Source organism: Talpa europaea (genome assembly GCF_964194135.1).
Source record: "Talpa europaea genome assembly, chromosome: 5".
In the NCBI taxonomy this organism is placed as follows: domain Eukaryota; kingdom Metazoa; phylum Chordata; class Mammalia; order Eulipotyphla; family Talpidae; genus Talpa; species Talpa europaea.
Window position 1 is genome coordinate 51,594,639 of NC_140071.1, and position 22,740 is coordinate 51,617,378.

A 22,740-nucleotide genomic window follows, 5' to 3' on the forward strand; every position below is an offset into this window, starting at 1 on the left:
ATGTAAACTGCTGCAAAGCCGGGTTTCCCCAGTTCTCTTTATTTTCCTGAATTTAGAAGTAAGATCCTGTCCTTATTATTCTTCAAAATGTCCTCTTGTTATTTTGAACCTTTTATTTCACCTGCCAAGAATTCTGAATCTCTAGTCCATCCTTCATTGGAAGGCAGTGAGTGGACTGGGTACCAGACTCTAGAATCTGGGCTCTAAATCAGAACTACTTGAGTAAAATCAGATTTATTTTATTGAGACAAATGGCTTAAAAAGCTATTTGAAAGATCTATTGTTAGAGAGCAATTCAATGCTAATGAGAAGTATTCATGTAGTGTATTTGTTGAATGAATTAAAGAAAAATGCCCGATGACAGTGATATCCAGAGAGACTGAGAAGGAGGTTCAGATGCTGACACAAGTGAGAATGGACAGAGGTGTGTGAACTAAGTGATAAATAAGGAGAATTTAGGGAGTTATCTGAGAGGTAGTGTGAATAAGTCCTGCTGCATAATTGGATGCCAGGGAAAGGAAAAGGGTAGAATCACAATGACATCCGTATTTTTGGACTTGAGCAACTGGGAAGATATCATTGCTCCGAGGAGGACTAGTGCATGCCCCCTCAGTCCACCCCACAGAATTGTCTTGTGGCTCCAGGAAACAGCAGTGCCCTCTACCACCTGAATGTTTGTTTAACTGAAATGAGACTGACACCTTTATGGACCAAACTCAATGGTGACACATATGTATTTGATCAAAAATCATCTCTGGATAACCCTTGAAGACATTATTCTTAGTTAAATAAGCCAGACACAAATGAACAAATATTGTATGATGTCACTTATATAAGATAACTAGAATAGGCAAATTCATGCAACAGAAAGCAGAAGAGTGGTTACCAAGGACTGGGGAAAGGAAAGGATGGTAGTCACTGTTCAATGAATACAATTTCAGTTTGGGAGGATAAGAAAGTTCTGGAGATGGATGGAGCTGATGGTTGCATGACAATGAGAAGTGCTTATTGCCACTGAACTAACTATACACTTTAAAATGGCTTAAATGGTACATTTTGTTATGTATATGATGCCACAATAAAAATATTTTAATGTAATCTCAAATTATCAACCATTTGTGTTGGAGGTGACTATTCCCCTTCTATCTAGTTTCTTCAGTTGGTTGGGAGTGAGGAACTGACAGAAGTCCTCAGAGATTTAAATCTGCTCTTAAATCCACTGAGAAGTTACAACAGAGGCACCAGGGCATAAAAAAATGACTCAGAAAACAATTCTGGGAAGCAATACGTCAGCTGCTGTTATGGCCATTATGTAAAATACTTCTGCTTTTGCTCTGATCTTATTTCTATCACCTTGAATAAATCTCATTAGAAACTTTTAGGCATTAGTAATCACTTTCAACATTTAACTGGAACCGATGTACATTTTGAAGTCAAAACAAGTCAAGCTTTTAGCTTTTATATGGGTCATGAGCTATACCTAAAAATGTATATACGATCTAAATTTAACATTTTAATTTCATGCAAGTGTCTTAAAATGAACAGTTGCTCCATTTTGAAATCTCCAGATATAGACTTAGCCTGTGAAATGATTTTCAGTTCATCAGAAAAGTTTCTCGGGTGATTCTAACATGCGACCTGGGCTATGATTCACTGACTTAAATGAAACTTATCTAGAAGACAAGTTCACCCTGCCCTGAAAGTGTGGGAGGGAGTGAAATGTACAGTGACCCAACCAACAGTATACAGGCATGATAATGTCACCAAACCATAAGGTGACCTGAGAATCCTAACATTTTGAGGTGGGAAGGCACAAGATCATCTAGAGTAGTCAGCGGTTCTCCAAGTGTGATCCCTGAACCAGCAGTATCAATATTAGCTGCAAACCCTGAGTCTGAGGTATTCTGCCATCTTACATTCTTGCAGCAATCATTTTTTTAAAATGGCAAGAGTCAACAAAGGCTAAAAGTGGATCTGCCACATGACCCAGCAATACCACTCCTAGGTTATCTACCCAAAGGATATGAAAACACTAATGCGAAAGGAAACCTGCACGCCTAATGTTTATAACACTATTTACAATAACGAAGATACAGAAACAACCTAAATGCCCCAGTACAGATGCACGGTCAAGAAGATGTGGTACATATACACAATGGAATACTACTTAGCGGTCAAAAAAGATAAACTCATGCCATTTGGCAGCATGGATGGAGCTGGAAGAAATTATGCAAAGCAAAATAAGTCAGAAGGAAATACCAGATGGTGTCACTTATATATGGAATATAGAGAAACCAAACAAAGGATCAGACAAAGACAAATTTTAAAACTGACCCTTAAAAGCTGACCACAGGGCCTCCGTGGTGGTGCAAGGGGTTAAGCACAGCACTATGAAGCTAGGAAGCTATCCACAGTCTCTGCAGCACGAGTTTGATCCCCCACCAGGGAGCTACCCATATGGCACAGCAGACCTCTCCTGACTTGCCTGCTGCTCCCCTCAGCAGTGTATTAGAGTCATTCTGCCTCTTCTGTTCCCCACTTTATCTCTGGTGAATCCTCTCACCACCCTCTACTCCTCTGGCCTATACCCCCAGTTCTTGTATGCATAAATAAACATATCTTTAAAAATAATAATAAAAAAAATAAAAAATAAAAGCTGACCATAGATCTGAGGCACTATGGAGGGGAGAGAAGGGGAGGATGTAAAATAATGGTACATCATGAATTAATGTTGCAGCATTCGTTATCTATAAAAATGGGAAACCAGAAACAATCTAAGTGTATAACAAAAGAGGAATGGCTAAGTCAAATAGGTCATTTGTACAATATAATATAATACAATAGCAAAATTACTCTAGGGGAAATATTAAATGACATGGAAAGAAGTCAAGACATTTACAATATGGGAAATGAAACTGATGATTACAAAATAACTTTTTGCCAAAAAATTCCTACAGATACAACAAATATTTCCACCCACATGTTCATTGCAGTATTCTTTACAATACACAAGATATGGAAACAGGACTCTGTGGCACTCACTATCTCTCTCTCTCTCTCTCACACACACACACACACATACACACACACATACTGGGCTACTACTCAGTCATATAAAAGAGAACAAAATCTTGCCATTTATGACAAAATGGATGGACTTTGACAGCATTATGCTAAGTGTTATAAGGCAGACAGAAAAGCATAAATACCATGTAATCTCACAAGCCAACCAAGCCCATACATATAGATTGACGGTTGCCAGAGACAGGGGCTGAGGGTTGGCAAAGTGAGTAAAGGTGGTCAAAGGTACATACCTCAGTCTCCAAAATTAATGCAGTCCTATTGACATCTTCATTTTAGACTTCTGACTCTAGAACTGTAAGAGAATAAATCTGTGTTGTTTTAAGCAACTAAAAAGTTACAAGGTACAAATATGATATTCTAGCTTCTAAGAATTACCAAAACTTAAAGGGGAGCCTAAGTACTCAGTCCATGATAACGATGAATTACAGAGAGAACAACCACACATCCCATCTGCCCTGTCAGTTGGTGCTGGTGCACCTGTTTCCCAGTATTATCACTAGTAGAGGCCTCCTTCACCCCCCACTGTCACAGAGCTGATGATGAATTACATAGTCACCTACGCTAAAAGCCTCCTTACCTGGAAGGCACTTTTGCCTAGAAAGATAAAATGTGGAAAGAATTTTCATTTAGCTCTAAGAACTTACACTTACCATCCTGACTACAGATACAAAAGAATTAAATGAAAACAAATGTTTTAGTGTTTTCTAGGACTTTTTGTCAAAATAAGACTATAGCATAATCAACTATTACTTGCATTTAAATTTGTAACATTTTTAAAGAAATGACAAAAACGACAGGAGGCCATGATTATCTAGTTCATTTTCTTGCTGTTTTTCTTCATACTGAATTTCAAACCATTCATTAAAAGGTCAGTATAGAATTGGCTTGGACCACAACAGTCAGCATTCATTCCTCCAGGTTATCAGTGCATTTCAGAACTATCAAGACTATGTTACCACCCCCTAAAAAAGTCTTTAATGAAATAATTCAAGAACTTGCTACCACGCATATGAAGTCCATATCTGGCCTCTCTCTAGTCATGCTTTGCCTATAATAAGCACATTTGACATATGACCAATTTTTCACTTGTACATTCAACAGCAGTACCTTCTGCCAATGTTGAAAATATAATCTTATTCTGACAAATTTTAATTTCAAAACATTTTTCTTGAAAACTGAAAAATAGAAATAATTTTGTCTCATCTTCATTCTTTAAGTGCTAATTTAGAAGGACTAATTTAAAGGGGCTAATTTAGAAACTAAATAGCTTATGTTTCTTAAAATTCTAAGTTACTCATGTTATCCTGGCTGAGATTCATAATTATAATAGATTTTTTGGTAAAAAAAAATATTCTCACTACAAAAAAATATAGCTATTTGTGGTGATGAACACGTTAAATAACCATATCACTATATATATATATATCTCAAATATCTGCATGGTGTAACTTAAATTTATACAATGTCACATGCCCATCATATTTCAATAAATCTGTATGGAAACAAAAAGTCTGCCTATATTGGTAAAGTATAAATATTTTTAATAAGACAAAGTATATAAAATAATCTAGCTTAGGTGTGGTTTTAGTGATGATTGTGATCTTCCTAAATAACAAAAGTTAAGATACATCCATGAATCTTTGACTTGCTCAGAGTTCCTGCTAAGAAAATATCTAGTCTTAAAAATCATTTTGGGGCCTCCCCTGGTGGCGCAGTGCTTGAGCACTGGGCTGCGAAGCTGCCCGCAGCCTCTGCAGCGCCGGTTTGATCCCCGGCCACCAGCGAGGGTACCACATGGCGCACAGACCTCTCCTGTGGCGCCCGCTTCTCCCTTCAGCAGTGTGTTTCCATCAGTCTGCCTGTTCTGTTCCCTGCTCTGGCTCTGGTGAATTCTCTCAAACCACCCCCCCCCCCCCGCGCTTCTGACTGTACCCAGTGCTTGGATAAATAAATAAATCTTTAAAAAAAAATCATTTTGTTTTGTCATGAATACAAATTTTAACTGACAGTTTAATGTGTTTAAATGCTTACAACTTACCTTTCAATTGTAATCTTCTATGTGTACACATCTCAAAAAACTGACTCCCTAATATACAAATGCAGCCTTAACTAAACATCACGCACAAAGGTTTGTAATATTAATTTTATTAGGAAATCATTTGATAGTTGTATTTGATTATATCATGAATCACTTATTTTAAAACTACATGGCCTGAGGATATCAATTACAATATGCATTTTTTTCATTCACTCAACAAATCTTTGAGCACCTAAAATTGCCAAGCTTTGGAGATACAGGGTAAACAGGAGGACCCCTGCTCTCATGGAGCGTACATTCTTCAGGAGGGAGGACATATTAAAGAAATGTGTACAGTAAAGTGATGACTATGTGACAGACGAAGTAGATGGCAATTTGCAACAGCGCACAGTAGTGTCTAATCCAGTTCAGGGAAGTTAGAGACACAAAAAGCTAAGTGTTTTAAGAAATAGGAAGAGCTATAGAGTTTAGGCAGAGGGTGATGGCAGCCCTCAGGTGGGAAAGTCATAGTAGGTTCTAGGAACTCAAATAAATCTAGAATAATTGAGCATGGCATATGAGAAGAAGAGGCTGGAGGTCAAAATCCTGGAGGGCACAGGGGCTGGGTTCTTCCATAAGGAAACATTTTTAAATGTTTACAAGATTTCAACAAGAGAAGAGCATAGCCAGATGTGCACTTTAGGAAGGTAATCTTAATTCCAGAGTGATGGACAGACTGAACTAGGTGACACTAAGGCCGAAAGACAAAAATAGTGAGGGAATTTAAGAATAGGAAGCAAAATCAACAGAATTGATGACTGAACTTAAGATTCCTGTTAGACAAGCCATGCAGACCCTCAGTAGACATGTCACACACGCAGGCCTGGGGCTCAGGGGAGAACGGTGTTAGGAACTGTCAGTACAAGAATCACCTGCCTTCCAGCAACTGAAGCCAGAAAGGCTGAAATGGCCCAACAGGAATAAACCAGGCCATGAGAAACACACACATTCAAGAATGTGCTGTGCCAGGGCTGGGGACGGGGAGGACTATGGGGTATTCAGTGGGTACAATTTTCAGGGTGGGATGAAGAAAAGTTCTGCAGATGGAGGGTGGTAATAGCTGCACAGAAGTGAGAATGTGTCTACTTAATGACCAGAACTGTACAATTAGAGTGGTGAAAATGGCAAATTCTATTACATATATTTTGCCACAATTTAAACAAATGAAGAAATACTTTTGTTATTTGGATCTCCTAGAATGAGAATGTATTCATGAATTACTAATGAAAACTCAGGACAAATGGTGGAGGGGTGGTGGGAGACAGGGGTCAGTGGAGGCATAGGGACCTGCAAAGTAGCAGCATAAGAATGGCTTGAGAAGTCGGTAAAAAACCTGAGGGGTCAGAGCACGGACACGAAGCACAGCATTTCTAGGAAGAAATGTTGGAGTGATTAGAATGCTGCAGAGTTAAGTCAGATAAACTCAGCAAAGAAACCCACAGCAACATGGAGGTCAGTGGTAACCTTGGAGAGGGCTGTTGTCAAGGGTTTGGGTGAGCAGAGAATGGGTAGGACATAGAACCATCATGCAGACAATGAAACACCTGACTATTACAGGAGAGAACATGATAGTGGCTTCAGGGAAAAATAATACTTTAAAAAATTACCGTGTTGAAATATCATTGTGTAGAATCAGCAAAGCAATCATTTCAATAGAAATACAATTTTATATTTTCATAACCTCAGTAATACCTGGAATTTACAAGGTAGTAAAGCTGAGCCACACAAAAAATAATTTTCTGAGAAAATCTCCAAAGAATTGAGGTTTACCAAATAAATATCTTCACTGATTTTTTTTTTCCATCAGGAAAGTACAATGTATCGTGTTGAGGAAACAATTTTACTGTAACAACTACATGTTGAAAAAGTCTAAAATCTTAAGGCTACTCATGTATTAATTTTGGGCACATGGCCAGTGAAAGACGCTTGCTATTCCAGTTACATCCTCAAGATGCCAAAGTTGGTCTTCTGGATTGGTGCATTGAGGGCAGCACTAAGACTGAGACCCAGGACCATTCTGGTTTCTGCTGGATCAATAATCCCATCATCCCACAGCCTGAGAAAAGAACAAAAGGAGTTATTAGCACTCTACCACCAAACTATCATTTGTAGGCCATTATACAGTCCATGGCCAGAAATCCCCAAGAAGTTTTTCCTCAGGCAATACATGGATCTACCTATGAGAATCTGCGTCCTATAATCTCACAACAGAGACCATGTTCACATTTAACAAAAAGTGAAGGAAAATTGTCATGACTTTAATCCCAGATCCCCACAGAACGTTGTATGAAGAAGCTATGGCTTCAGAAATTGCTTATTATAACAAACATCAAAAAACCCCGGATTTTAAAACTTTTACTTATTTCAAGAAAAACTTCCCTGTTTTCTTCTGCCCACACAAACATACAAATCAAGTTGAAGTATTCCAGTTAAAATATGGACAACCACATAAATCCAAGTAACAGCCTCAAACCAAAGTCCCTATAAAAAAGGATATTCTCCCCAAATTCTTAAGCTGACAAATAATGACTAGTCTCCATTTTATTAATAAAATATATTCATATGTAATTAACATTTGCTGCAATAGGAAATACAACTAATAGCTTTAATCTGCTTTCAGAAGAAATTTTTAAGTAAAATTTTAGTTTGCATTAACAACATCAACATTTTAAAGCAAAATGAATGAGAAATAGCGCTTCTTAAAGGTTGTTAATACGTGGCAATTTTACTTTCTTTAAACAAACTGCCTTCAGGATCTAGACACAGCATCAATTATTAAAACATGCTTTCATCAACAGGCCATGAATCAAATCCTTGCTCATAAAACATTCATAGGTGGGCCCTGAACTATCAGCAGCTAATAATAAAAGGCCACTCTGGTCGTTTGTAACCCGGTCAATTGATCAGACTCCATCCAGAAACCATCAGCTGAGGAACACCACAGGCAAGATGATGCTGGGGCCGCTTCACTCACCATCAGATCAAAGGTGGCTCCAGGTGCAAGGCCCTGATCAAATGCCTGATAAAAGTCTGATTATAAAAAGAACTAAGCATAGAAAACTGGTGCGCTGCCCACGGAAAGACATGGGAAATTATAGTAACAGATGATGACCCAAATCTAGGAAAAGACAGATCCAGCCAGGTTGAAGTCTAAATAGACCACAGAATTCAACTGTAAGCTGAGATTTGCTAAATCCAAGGGAGGTGTCATAAACTGGCTTGAAAATTCTTTAATCTTTGAAAGAAAGTTGCTGTCTCCAAGTCACCGTCTGTTTTAACAGAAGGGTTAGAATTTTATAGATTAACAGAAAAACCATACTGTTTTTCAACTTTTATTTCCAGAGATAAGTCTATCTGAGTCATTTGCACTCCTGCATTGCGAATAATCTATTTAAATAATAATAATTTAACTATAAAAATAGCAAAGGATTTCAGTCTTTCTCAGTATATGACTTATCTCAACTAGGGTTGAAAAACAAACTAATGGCTCACTCAAAATATGCTATTTTTCAAAGTTTAATATTTCAACTGTCCTGATGAATTTCAATCAAAATCTTATATATTAAAAAAAAAAAACTGTAGTTGAGTCACAATATACACTTTCTCTTACTTTTCATATGGTTTTGTATTTCCTTTTTGTGTCTGCTAGCTACAATATGTCTCAGTGATGGTTAAAGAACATGTATCTCAAATCAAAATCTTTAAAATGCTTTTTCTTAATTAAGTAATCAATGACCTACCACAGTAAAATATACCTAGTATATTTGTTTGGAAAAATGCATATTTAACAAAAAGAGAAACAGGCATTTAAAAAATCCTGAGGGTATCATTTAAATTCTGAAACTAATTATGCTCTTGAAAATAAGTATATTCAAGTCTTTATGCCCCCAGTACTAAGAGCAGCGCCTGCCACAAAAACCGTTCAAGTGATGGAAATGGATTCTAACTTCTGATTTTCTCCAGTTTGCCATCACCAGTCAATGGCATAAATCACTGCATAACTTAATTTTAAAAGACACAAATAGTTATTTTCTTTTTTCTCTCTGCCCAAGGGATAAAAGGAAGACATGAAGCTTAGATTACTCTTCAGAATGCACAACATTAAAGTTGTTGGTAGAAAACAATGGTCTGAAAGCACATGCCAACAAGTCTCCAGCTGGGACAGGTCTGGAGAATTTATTACCTCATTAAATGGCATAAGAAGCAAACAGAATCAAGATTTGTGATGGTGTGTGAGGTAATTACTTGGCGTTGACACATGGGCCTTGGCTGTGACTGATCACCTTCTGAACACACGAATATACTTGTTAGCAAGTGCCAGTAAGTGTTCAACCCCTCTCATGCTTAGAGTGAGATAAAAACAAAATATCAGAGAGGGCTATCACCAGAATCTATGTGTTTAAGCAAAACTTAGAACTAATTCCTAAAAGAGACATAGCCAGGATTTTAACTCCTAACTTCCCAGCCCCACTGGGGTTCAACCTCCAGCTGCAGGGTCCCTGCAGCCCCAGTCTTCAGATAGAGGTGGGATAAGAGAAGAAGGGGAGTGGGTGGCAGAATCAGACCAGTGGGGTAGATCCCCAGTCCAGCCTGGGAGAAGGGCATTTCAGCAGCAGGCATTCCCATTACAGACACAGTACAAAATCAAGTATGCCCAAACATTGCTTATTAGTTGCCACAGGCTGGGCCATTCCCACTGCTTAGATCTCCCTAGAGCTGCTGCCTTGTCTGCCCAGATGCAGCCATCAGGGAGTTCTGGCTCCCACCTTGCACTGGAATAGTAAGGGTTTCCTTCCTCTTCAAATCTCTTGATGATGGGTTCCTTTAAAGCAGCTTCTTCAGCACTGGAGAACTGAAAGAAAAGGATCCTGAGTAAATCAGTTCCATGGAACAACAGAGCCACTCAAGAGAAGATCAAGAAAAACGTGGCAACAGGGGCCTCCCTGGTGGCACAAGGGGTTGAGACACAGCACTATGAAGCTGTCCACACCACCGCAGCATGAGTTCAATCCCCAGCCAGGGAGCTGACCCACATGGTGCAGCAGACCTCTTCTGTCCCGCCCACTGCTCCCCTCAGCAGTGTATTTCAGTAGATCTGTCTGTTCTACTCCCCACTCTGTCTCTGGTGAATCCTCTCACCATTCCCCCCTCTCCCTGCATCTCTGGCTAGCACCCCAGCTCTTGTATGCATAAAGAAATAAATCTTGAGGGCCTCCCCGGTGGCGCAGCAGTTGAGCGCTGGGTTGTGAAGCTGCCCTCAGCCTCTGCAGCGCCGGTGTGATCCCCGGCGGCCGGGTGAGGGTCCACATGGGGCGCAGACCTCTCTTGCTGCCCACTGCTCCCCTCAGCATTGTACTTTGGCTCTTCTGCCTGTTCTGCTCCCTGCTCTGCCTCTGGTGAATTCTTTCACCCTTCCGTGCTTCTGACTGTACCCAGTGCTTGTATAAATAAATAAATAAATCTTAAAAAAAAAAAAAAAAAAAAAGAAATCTTAAAAAAAAAAAAAAAAGAAAAGCATGGCAACAGAATTCATGGTTTATAATGCTACAACCCACATTCACCCAGATTACAAGCAATATGTTAACACACATGATCTCAACTGAAACATCAGTATCAAGTGAATGCACCATCCCATTTCCCTTATCAGAGACAACATCCAGAGGCCATTTGATGTAAGGTCAAAGCTAAGAACATCACCTATCATTGTATTCCAGCAGAATACAACTGTAGGGGTGAATTCTACTACATAACAAAAGGGGCACATTGGATTTAGCAGCTTCTGTTTAAAAAGGTGGAGAAATTAGGGGATTTTTGTTCAAAACAGCCAATATTGAAAAGAAATTGTACCTAAGAGGGGTAAAACATCAATCACACCTTGAACAACCTCTTTTGAAAATTCCCATATAGTGGAAAGATATTTTCATTAGTTAAAAACTTTAATAGTTTGTTCATCAGATTTGCCAGAAATAGGTGATAATTCAAATGTAAAAATCTTCATGCACACTAATTTTGAACGCCCAAAAAGCATTTTCCATTGAGTATATTTTACACCAAAAAAAAAAAAAAAAAAAAAAAAAAAAAAAAAAAAACCCAATGAATTTCAAACAAATCCAATCTTCTTTCATGTACTTTAGTGGTTTATATCATTTATAAATCAAGAACTCGAAGGGAAAATCATTAAAAGCTTATACTTTTCTTCCATATATAAAAATAGATGAATTATATATCTGCATATCAAGTTAATCAGAGAACAACTATTCAATAAGAGATCACCATGCTGGGCTAGTTTAGGTAGACCATCTGGTGGATACTTGGTAGAATGTCACTCACTCCCTCTCCACACACACAGTAAGTAAAGCTTAGTGTTTGCTTTGATGTTAGTGCTAACACGAATCTGAAACGTTAAGTCTGCAGAATTCCTCTGCTTAGAAAAGATGAACAGAGATGTGAGGCGTGGGTGGATGCATTCAGGGCCAGGGACAATCTCTGGTTTTATATTATCCCCACTCCACAAATGAGGACGTTGACCAGTTGATCCCTGAATGGCAGGACTGAGAATCTGAGAAGGCAGGGCACCCTGCATTTTATACTCTGTTATGATGAAAGTGTTCTTCATCAATTTCAGGAAGATGCCTCAATCATTTTAATGCTTGGTGCTTACACAAAATATTATACTTAAGTTATAATTAACAAAAATCAGTGCAAAATTTCAGAAGACTCCAATGGAGACACAAACAAAAGAATCCATGTTAAAAGCAACCACTTGCTGATTTGCCTTTCATCAGCTTCCAGTGCCCTGTTTTTCGTCCTTTACTCTTTCACAGTATAATAACGCCACTTCTTGTCAGATGACTGAGCCCTCCCACTCAAGGTATCCTTAACCATTTAAAAGTAAATCTGAAAAAACAATTGGGTGCTTTGTTCTGAAATCAAATAAGTAAATCAGATTTATTTAAATCTCACTAACTGTACATGACTAAGAATCAAACATCTGTATGCCACTGGCACTCATAGGCTGAGTTTCCGAAGTATTTTCTTGAAAATTGTAAATTACCACAAAGAAGACACCTTAAAGGAAGTGGCTCTAAAAAAGAGAGAGAGAATGTGCAAGTCTAAATAGCTGAAACGGCTTCCAAGTTAGCATCCTCTAAATAGAGGCAGACCCTACGTGTTGAACCCCCTCCTAACACCAGTCCCAAGCCTGGAACATGAGGGATACTTGGTGCTCTGTTTCCTGCCTCCAGGAGGTTCCTTGGTGCAAGCCAAATCCAGAGACGGGGAGGAGAGGGAATTTACCTGTTTCCCTTCCCTTGCTCTTTGGTCCCTTGCTACTGTCGACAGCACATTGGCTGCCTGCTCTCCTCCCATCACGGAGATCCGAGCATTTGGCCACATGTAGAGAAATCTTGGGCTGGGGGAAGAATGATTAAATTAGTTCACTGTGCAATATAGATATTCCCAGAGGCTCATGTTTATCTTTTAAATTAGTGGTTTTGATTGTAGCTGCATATTATAATCATCTGGGGATTACCAAAAAATACCAAAGCTTGGAACCCATCCCAGACAAATTTCCAGTCGTGGGACTGACATGTGGTAGGGTTTTTAAGTTCTCCAGGTAAGTCTGGCATCTATGTTGGTAAATTGTATTTTTCCATCTCATCTAATTTGCGGGGTATAAAAGTATTCATAATACCCTCATGTCCTCGCTTCCATTTCTGACATTGGTTACATATGCCTTCTCTCTTTAGTTTTACCAAAGGATTATCAAGTTTGGTTTCATTTTCACTCAACTCTGGGCTTCAGTGATTCTTCTTTACTTTCTTTGCTCTTCACTACATCCTGCATTCTATTTTTCTTGTGTCTAATATGCTGCCTTCTTTGAACTTCTTGAGCTGGTTGCTTGGCTGGCTGATTTTCAGACTTAACTTCTATTCTATTCTATTTAAGTTTATACGCTTCTCTCAAAGCAAGACTAGCCACATTGTACATGCTAGGATTGGTAGTATTTTCATTATCAGCTATCTCAAAATATTTCTGATTCTCACTGGAATTTCTTCCCTTTAGCATTAAATTTAACTTCACCACTCCTAATAATACAAATTATGGTATAATTGATCAAGATTTGTGAATACCGGGCCTCCCTGGTGGCACAGGCTGTTGAGCACAGCACTGTGAAGCTGTCCACAGCTTCTGCAGTGCCGGTTCGATCCTGGGCGGCCTGGGAGATACCCATATGGTGCGGCAGACCTCTCCTGTCTCGCCCACTGCTCCCCTCAGCAGTGTATTTCACTCAGTCTGCCTGTTCTGTTCCCTGCTGTGTCTCTGGTGAATCCTCTCACCCTCCCGCACATGTGGCCTATACCCCGGTTCTTGTTGGAAAAAAAAAGATTTGTGAATACCATTCTATATTCAAGTAAATCTGAAATAAACTGATGACTATAATTATACTTGACATATGATTCTCTCAGAGAAAATCATGACAACCACGTACCTATAGGCTCTACCACACATCCCATAGTTGCCTGCCCCATAGGACCCCCCAATGATGACAGTTATCTTGGGCACGTTGGCACAGGCTACTGCAGCCACCATCTTGGCTCCATCCTTGGCAATTCCTTCAGCTTCATACTCTCTACCAACCATAAATCCTGAGAGAAAGAACAAGAACAGTGTCTATGGGTGATGGGATTCATGTGCAGAAGTCAGTTCCAACAAGGTATTAGAAGGACCACTCTTCAAATCCTCACTGCCCCTCACCCCACCCTCACTTCTCTATTCCCTGTAAGTGATTTTGTATTCAGAAAGAACACCAAGGCCATGCTGCCTGATTTTCTTCAATCCTTCCCCTTCCTCCCATAAACAAAACAAAACAGAACAATATGATCATACTTCCTTAATTCCTTTACTCTCATCTCTGTGGAAGAAACAGAATAACCCAAAGATTATCCTTGAGCCCTCTTCTCTCAGTGTTCTTATCGATCTCCATGATTTTCTATGCCCTATCCATATTCTGATGATACCTACCTATTCACCTCTAGCTAACACACATTTTATCTTCTGTGCTCAAAATTTACTCACCTACCCACTATATATCTTCAAGTGAATACTGGGCATGCTCCCCAAATGCAATGTTGCAAACCAAATTCAATCTCTACTCTTCTGCCCCCAAACCCAGTCAAGACAGATAAACAAAACCAAAATGTAGGAATCTCCCAAGTACAAGGTTTAACTTACTGGCAGCTAAAAAATCATGAATCATTATTAGAAAGCCTAGTGAAGCTTCAGAATCCTTCTTATCTGCTCTTTTACAAGGTTTACACATAGGATCCTCTCAGGTCACAATCTGGACATAACTCCTCTCTAAATGCATTTAACCAAATATCTCAAAGTTAGGGGTACCACCAGATGAAGATTTCTAGAAAAAAAGAACTCCAGAACCAAAAGAGACTTTCAAAATCATTTCATCTGCCATTTGAAGATTATCTATAGAACATGAAATCCAAAGAGATGTCTTTTAAGGGGAGCAAAGTACTGGGAAGGAGACACTCATCAGACAATACCCTGGAACAGTGACCAGAGGATGTGACTGGTCACTGGTCACAGGAAGTGCTGCCGTCTGGTTGTATAGGCATGCACGGGAAGGAGCAAAGGGGGCCATCTGAATGTTTGTGATGCATGTAACTCAGAAATTACTTCGTACAGAACATATGGATAAACTCCACCAAATATTTAAGAGTCATAAAGCATTAACCTTTAAAGAAAGGGCCTCTCCAGTGGTGCAGTGGGTTGAGAGCAGCACTGTGAAGCTGTCTGCAGCCTCTGCAGCGCGGGTTTGATCCCGGCCAGCTAGAGAGATACCCACATGGCGCAGCAGACCTCTCCTGTCTCGGTCACTGCTCCCCTCAGCAGTGTATTTCACTAGTCTGCCTGTTCTGTTCCCTGCCCTGTCTCTGGTGAGTCCTCTCACCCTCCCGCGCCTCTGGCCTGTACCCCAGCTCTTGTATAAATAAATAAAATCTTTAAAAAAAAAAAACAACCTTTAAAGATAGAAAGAACACATCCTATACAACTTTTCTGCCAGCATGGAAGGGTTCTATATCTGCACTGTCCAATGTATGAGTCATATTGGATAGTGTAGTTCTGGAATAAATGCAACCAAAGCAATCAAGCTATTTCCTTACCGGTAATGTTTTGAAGGAAGAGCAGAGGAATATTCCTCTGGCAGCATAACTGGACGAAGTGAGCCCCCTAAAAGCAAATAAGATAAAAAATCTTTCTAAAGAAGAGTGAACAGGGCCTCCCCAGTGGCGCAGCGGTTGAGCGCTGGGTTGCGAAGCTGCCCGTGGCCTCTGCAGCGCCGGTTCGATCCCCAGCTGCTTCCCGGCCACCGGAGGAGGGTCCCGCATGCCGCGCAGACCTCTCCTGCCGCCCGCTGCTCCCCTCAGCAGCGTACTTCGGTCCTTCTGCCTGTTCTGCTCCCTGCTCTGGCTCTGGTGAATTCTCTCACCCTCCTGCGCTTCTGACTGTATCCAGTGCATGTTTATACATGACTGTATCCAGTGCATGTATAAACAAAAAACAAACAAACAAACAAACAAAGAAAACATGCCTCTATTAAAAAAAAAAAAAAAAGAAGAAGAGTGAACAAATCTGCAATGGTCATGCATCCTACAACCCCACACCAGAGTCAAAGACAACACAGAGTGCTCTTTGCTTGGCTAGTCTGACTCATAGTAACAGTAACAGCAGGACTTGAGTGCTGACTGTATCAAGAGGACCTCTGGCTCTTCTGTACAGTGCTTTTGCACTGTCTCCTGTGTGGTCACTGGCCCACGTTGCAGGCCAACTGCTGGGTCAGTGATGAAGTCAATCACTAACATTCAAATAGCAAGCAAATCTTAAGTAATAGAAAACAGAACTGCTCGTTAAAGAGATTTCCTAAACCTCACTGGAAGAGAATTCTGTAATTCTCCTCTTAAAAAAAGAATCTAAACACTTCTTGGACATTTACATTTTGATGATGATCTGATATTCTTTCTTACACCAAGGTGATAATAAAATAAATCCTTCTCACAACACATCCAAATAGAAAGGAGTTTGGATGAGTGCTAGACACCTTCTAACCTTGATCTTAGGAAATTACTTAATGACATAAAAATATAACTATTCCTTATCTGATCTTTTAGAGATTATGATGTCTTATAAACTACCTCCTTTTATATTTTACTCTCTATTTGCAGATCCCTTTAACTTCCGGAAATGCCTTGGCAAATACAAAATCGCAGTGATTGCTCGTCCTCAAATACAAGAATGAGGAAATCACATAGTCCTTTGGGGCTTACTTCAACAAATTAACTGTCAGGCTGAAGCCAACATAACTCCTCCTGGGCTTAATTGTGCCAACCAACAAATGCAACAAGATGGCGTTTGGCCTCAGTCTGACATTTGCTCTGTTGAAATATTATATATTCATTAAGTCAGTATTTCAGGAATACTTCGCATTTTAAGAAACATTCACTACATATACTATTAAAGGAAAACAAGCAAAACCTCTACGTATATGGCATCATCAATTTTGTTTAAAAAAATAGAAAAGCTAAGGAACCATAACAACCACAACCAAAATAAAACATTACTAACAGTTATTTCTGGTAAGAATGTGGGTGATTTTTCTTCTTTTTTCTTTTTTACTTACTGCTTTTTCACTTACTGCTATTCTGAATATCAAAATATAGAAACTGACTTAATTGGTAAAAACATTCCACCAAAGATGAGTTCTTCTTCCATTAGGGTACGAAAGAGCTAATTTCCTATTACCTATATTAATAAGAGACCCTTTATCTTATTTACTCTATCATTTCAAGAGGAAAAGTGGTTCTTAAGAAAATGCTTTTTCTTAAGAAAACATTATCAAGTAAGTAAATGAACTACATTTATCCAAGTTTAGGTAAATCTGAGATGATGTATAATACTGAGTACTAAGCCAAAAAGATATTTAAGAATTTGCTTTTAAAACCAGACTTTCGGGGCCTCCCCGGTGGCGCGGCGGTTGAGCGCTGGGTTGCGAAGCTGCCCGCAGCCTCTGCAGCGCCGGTTCAATCCCCGGCTGCTCCCCGGCCACCGGAGGAGGGTCCCACATGGCGCGCAGACCTCTCCTGCCGCCCGCTGCTCCCCTCAGCAGTGTACTTCGGTCCTTCTGCCTGCTCTGCTCCCCTCCCTGGCTCTGGTGAATTCTCTCATCCTCCCGCACTTCTGACTGTACCCAGTGCTTGTATAAATAAATAAAAATAAATCTTAAAACAAACAAATAAATAAATAAAACCAGACTTTCAGTAATTTGAAACTCACTATCTTCCCTGTTTCAAAAAGGAAAATAGAATCAAATGAAAACTATAAATATATATATATATATATATATGAGAAAAAACAAATCACCTCTCAGAGTCACCTGAATTCCTATGTCTGAATCCCTCAAATGCATGGAGCACTAGAGAATAAAACACTTTCAAGGGAAGAGTTCCTACAGTGTTTGAATATGTACATGTCATACACAGCAGTTATAATTCAATTATCTTATAACAACTTTCCTTAAAAAAACACCTAATTTTTAATAGTGCTCCAGATAGTTCATCATATTAACGCAAACCTCAATAAAAACTGTTTGAAACACTAACAAGCACAAACACACATGCTCACATGCACACATGCTCACATGTGCACACAGCGTTTTGGTTACTAAGGCATCTGGTTAAATATCTTAAAACTTTTATGTAATAAATTTTTATTCATTACCTGAGCTTTAAAGTTAGCTATGTTTTAAATTGAAACAGAAATTTTTGAAACATTTTTAATAGCACTTACCTTCTTTGAAGATTCAGAAAAGAGAACTCCATTATTTCCAATGATACCTACTGGATATCCAAATATTCTAGCAAATCCTTAAAGGAAAATTTTAAAAAAGATTTAATTATTTCAGAAGATTTGATTCACAAAACAGAGACACTTAAACATTCTTTAAATTCAAATCAAAGTTTAAAATGTGGAGAGAGGCCTCCCTGGTGGCGCAAGGGATTAAGACACAACCTGTGAAGCTGTCTGCCGCCACTGCAGCACAAGTTCGATCCCTGGCCAGGGAGATACCCACATGGTGCAGCAGACCTCTCCTGACTCACCCACTGCTCCCCTCAGCAGTGTATTTCAGTCAATCCGCCTATTCTGTTCCCCACTCTGTCTCTGGTTAATCCTCTCACCCCTCACCACTTCTGGACTGTATCCCAGTTCTTGCATGCATAAATAAATAAACCTTTAAAAATAAATAAATTAATTAATAATAAAAATAAAAAAAATAAAATGTGGAGATTTTGTCTATGGTAGAGAACCACTCATGTCACAGTCTGAGTCTTTGAAAGAGTTGTGTTATATGTGAAATTGTCCAGCTAGTTGGTTTGGTTAAATGACTTAGTGTATTCATTCATTTTAACATATATCTGTGTGCCCACCGTACACCAGACCAAGGAGATCCTGAAGTCTAAGAGATCACAGATGCAGAGCCCTGTAATGGTCAACAATCAGAGCTGAGGCCAGTTGCAGGTGACTAACTTGCCTAAAAATGCCTATGGTAATGACAGGTCCTTGAAATTATAGGGGATGAACTCAACACAGACCAATTTTTTTTTTTTTTTTTTTTTGGTGGGACCCTCGGAGGTGCCAGGGAACAAACCGGCACTGCAGAGGCTAAGGGCAGCCTCAACCACTGCACCACCAGGGGAGGCCCAACACAGGCCAATTTTTAATAAAAGCAGGAACAAAATCAAGCCTAGTAGTAACCAAGAAAGAAACCAGTTGGGTCTCAAGGAAGAATTAATCACTCCATTTTCATTCTCTCGGTCTTCATTTTTTTTTTTCTCCTTTCCCTAAGTTTCATTATATCTCACCACTTCCATCACCACACTCAGCACTCCCCATACACACAGACACACAGGTGAAATAAGAAAAAGGGGCAATGGGCTGTTTGTTCTTTGGCGAAGCAGACACTCCAGGTGACTTCAGGAGGCTAATTACTTTGGATGCCTGAAGAAATTCCCTAGAGACCTTCCCAGAGTGATTTTTAACAAACTTACTTATGACAATAGCATCTTTGGAACCCAAGAGTCAATAAACTTTGCTTATTAAAGTGGGTCAAAGAAAACTGCTTCCCACTTTCCTGCAACAAGGTCCTGTCTTCAAGGACAAGCTGGACAGGCATAGCCTATGTGGTGACTGACAGGCAGCAAGTGATCAAAAGTTGTTTTAAAAAAAATGGATAAGAGAGAATGTCAACCTACAATTAGCCAGAACACTAAATTCTTCACTCTAGCCTTCTCTTACTTTGTTATTATTTTCTAAACGGCTAATTTAGGGTGATAAAGTGAAACAATGACTTGACAGTCACCTAGATTTTTCTTGGTCTTTCAGACCTAAAATGCCAGCCCACACCTTTGCTGCATCTCCCAAATGGTCTAGCAAGGCAATCTGCATCCCAACCCACCACAAGGAACTGGGAATCCAGCCAATGTCCTCGCCCTCTTCATTCCCCCTGACCCTCTCCTTCCCCTCTTCTTTTCATTCCTCTTCCCTTTCCCCAACCTAACTTGTATTCCAGGACAATTAAGAAGAGACAGAGGAAAGGAGATCTACCCCTGGTATTCTAGGAGACAAAGATGCTGTTAGGGGGAAAAGGATGTCCTAAAGCTAATTCTATACAGGCTTTGTGGACTTCACCCCCACCCCAGGCCAAAGCCAAAGACACTGGGAACTCCAAATCCCATCACCACCAAAGAAAAGATGGCTGGGACCTGAGGGTGGGGTTAAGCAGCCAGGTTGGTATAAAGACAGACACGTGGGCTTTGGAGGGGTCCCCCAATTTGGCTCTCCGCCGGCTCGCAGTGTCCGGCCAGCTCTGAGAGTGCCTTTGGGTTTCCAGGTCGTCGGATCGGGTAGGACGCATTAAAGACTTTATTTCTCTATTTTCTCCCTGAGTTGTACATTTTCCTTATTTCCTTTTCCCTTGTAAATAAACCTTTTATTAACCTTTTGTGTGTGCCTGTAGTGGAGTATTCATAAGTCCCTTTTAAGCGCGCAGGTGAGGACCCACAGCCAGGCAACCCGTTCAATATCGGGCTGCCCTATAACAATGCCACAAGTCTTTTAGCATGTATGTGTAACAGGGTGGTCCCCAGGAAAGGGGGAAGTTCCAGGTTCCCTGCCACACCCAAGGGAGGGTGGAGCTGAGCAGGGAGAGAAGAAACTGCAGAAGAGACTGAGGAAGGAAGCAGGATGGAGCCAGGAGACCTGGAGGAGGCGCATGGAGCCTAGAGACACATGAAGAAACTGCGCTTGTCTTTTGGTCATGGACTGGGTGACACAGATGTGGGTGAGACCCATGGGGAGGTGAAAATGGCAGCTTTTATCTTGATGTTGATTTTGCTCTTTTCCTTCCGGGCTTGTCCGGTTGTTTCTGACCCTTTTCTGTGGGTCCCCACTGAAAGATGCTTTAGACTTGTGGCAGGCTTTGGGGCCTTGCTCTGGGCCATTCCCATATGGATGGACTTTTACCCACGAGGGGACGGGTAACTTTGGGTGCTTCATTTAGAAACTAGACTCTTTGCCTTTCCTGTATTGTTTCCTAGTTTTATTAAAGTTGTTTCCCATTAAAGTCTCATATATTTTGTATTGATGCGGCGGATGGCAGAACCCTACATAGAATAGGCAGGTTTGCGGGGTTTGGACTACCCTTCTCCCTGCCCTATAACATATGGAGCAAATACATAAAAATAAATACTGAGGACAGCCCCATCCATCTTTGAGAAAGAAGCAGAAAAAGCTTTTACTTGTTTTAAGCTGCTACACAATGAGGGTTACATGCTCAACTACTGGGTGACAAATCCTGTCTATATATCAAACAAAAAGCTCTTAATCACTTAAACACCTCAAACAAAAACATAAATTCCAGTAGCAGAGTGAACCCTCTCTCACCCATAAATCAAGACCAAGTGTTGTGACTTATCCTTAAGTCTCAATGTGCACTGGCAATTTGGATGTCTGCAGCTAGTTTTTTCTCCTCTGATATGTTGTATTCATATTAACAACTACATGTTCCAGCCTTTGCAAGACCAAATAAAATTCACAAATTTTATGAGATTAGCATGAGCCTAGCGTCTATCTTTCAAATCCTTTTCTCCAAAGGTCTATAAAGTTAACACTTTAGATGAATGAATTAACTTTTATAAACAGCCTAATCTGATTCCTCGGACTTAGTATTCCATATTCTCTGCCTGGTATTTGCATGACATTAGGTCTGCCTTGAGGCTGTGAGAAGGGTTAATTCACTCTGCTTCCTTCTGGGAAAGTGAATCATCACAGAAAACTTCTAAGTCTCATTGGAGACTAAAGAACAAAGGAGACAGTGTGAAATTTTCAAAGTAATTAGCATTATCTAGAGAAACAGAAGGAACTACAAATACTTCTGCTAATTCTACTACAGTTAAGAATCTTTTTATAGCTAAAGCCACAAAGTCAAGGACAAGGGCCTATACCACAGCAAACAGTCATCATCATTTCAAATTCTCTGGATTCATGAGGCCATTCAACTACAAATGATCTTTACAAAACAGCTCCTTTTGAATACTGACTCACACATTTGTGCTGTTCTAAATAACAAAGCTTATGCCAAGAGTATCAAAGCCTTAAGAGACCACTTATTTTCAAAGCAACAGAAATCAGTCATATTTTCAATACTTCATCTTTATACCTGTAACTATTGTGTCTCCATACAAGGCTTTGAATTCATTGAATCTGCTTCCATCCACAATTCTAGCAATGACCTAAGAAGAAAAATAACAATGTTCCTGAGAAATCATACAACAAAAGAATTTTTGCATTAAGGTTATATATAAGGCAAACAGACTCATGGTGATATTGTTGTTTCCACAAAATTTCCCCTATGCAGAAATTCTTCTCACTAGAATTTCACTTTACATGCAAAGCAATGGTCTGAAGTCATTGTGGGCTCTGATTTTATACTTTACTATAAAATCAACAGCATCATGTTGCAGACAAGAGAAGCAGAAGAGACTTCATGGCTGGTGGCTAGACTAAGAGCTGCCGGGGCTGCTGAAATATATGGGGGAAGGCTCAAGGATTTAATCAAAAAGTCACTTAACTCCTCTGAGGGTCAGTTCTCACTCTGCAAAGATGAGACAATGTTGTGAAAATGTGACGAACTAGTAGGGAAGGAACCTAAGAAAATAATTCTGAGATGAAGAATCAGCACTGACTCCCCACTCTGCCACCGCAAAGTAGACTCATAGGCTGGTACTTAAAATCTCTAAGCCTCAATTTTCATGTAGATTTAGGGAAAAAAAAACAATACTATTATACTTGAAAGGTCAATGCAGGGGACAGGAATGCAAAAGCCCACCAGGAAGCCCACTTGGGGGCAGGAATGCGGAAGCCTGCCTAGAAAAATCAGACAATGAGCCTCTCCCCGCCCTACATATCTTTTCCGGCCCTACAAACTTTTTCCCTCCGTACAAATCCAG

General features: G+C 39.9%; 1 protein-coding gene across 2 annotated transcripts in view; it reads right to left on the reverse strand.

The window, feature by feature from the left end:
* Positions 1–7,099: 7,099 nt before the first annotated feature.
* Positions 7,100–22,740, reverse strand: part of MCCC2 (methylcrotonyl-CoA carboxylase subunit 2) — a gene marked incomplete at both ends in the record, with an annotated part of 51,390 nt that continues 35,749 nt past the window's right edge. For both annotated transcript variants that reach the window (XM_084233818.1, XM_084233817.1), the window contains 7 exons: positions 7,100–7,217; positions 9,928–10,013; positions 12,458–12,572; positions 13,653–13,809; positions 15,343–15,409; positions 18,023–18,099; positions 21,951–22,023. In XM_084233818.1, coding sequence (XP_084089944.1) covers positions 7,100–7,217; positions 9,928–10,013; positions 12,458–12,572; positions 13,653–13,809; positions 15,343–15,409; positions 18,023–18,099; positions 21,951–22,023 — 693 coding nt within the window. The remainder of the gene's footprint in view (positions 7,218–9,927; positions 10,014–12,457; positions 12,573–13,652; positions 13,810–15,342; positions 15,410–18,022; positions 18,100–21,950; positions 22,024–22,740) is intronic.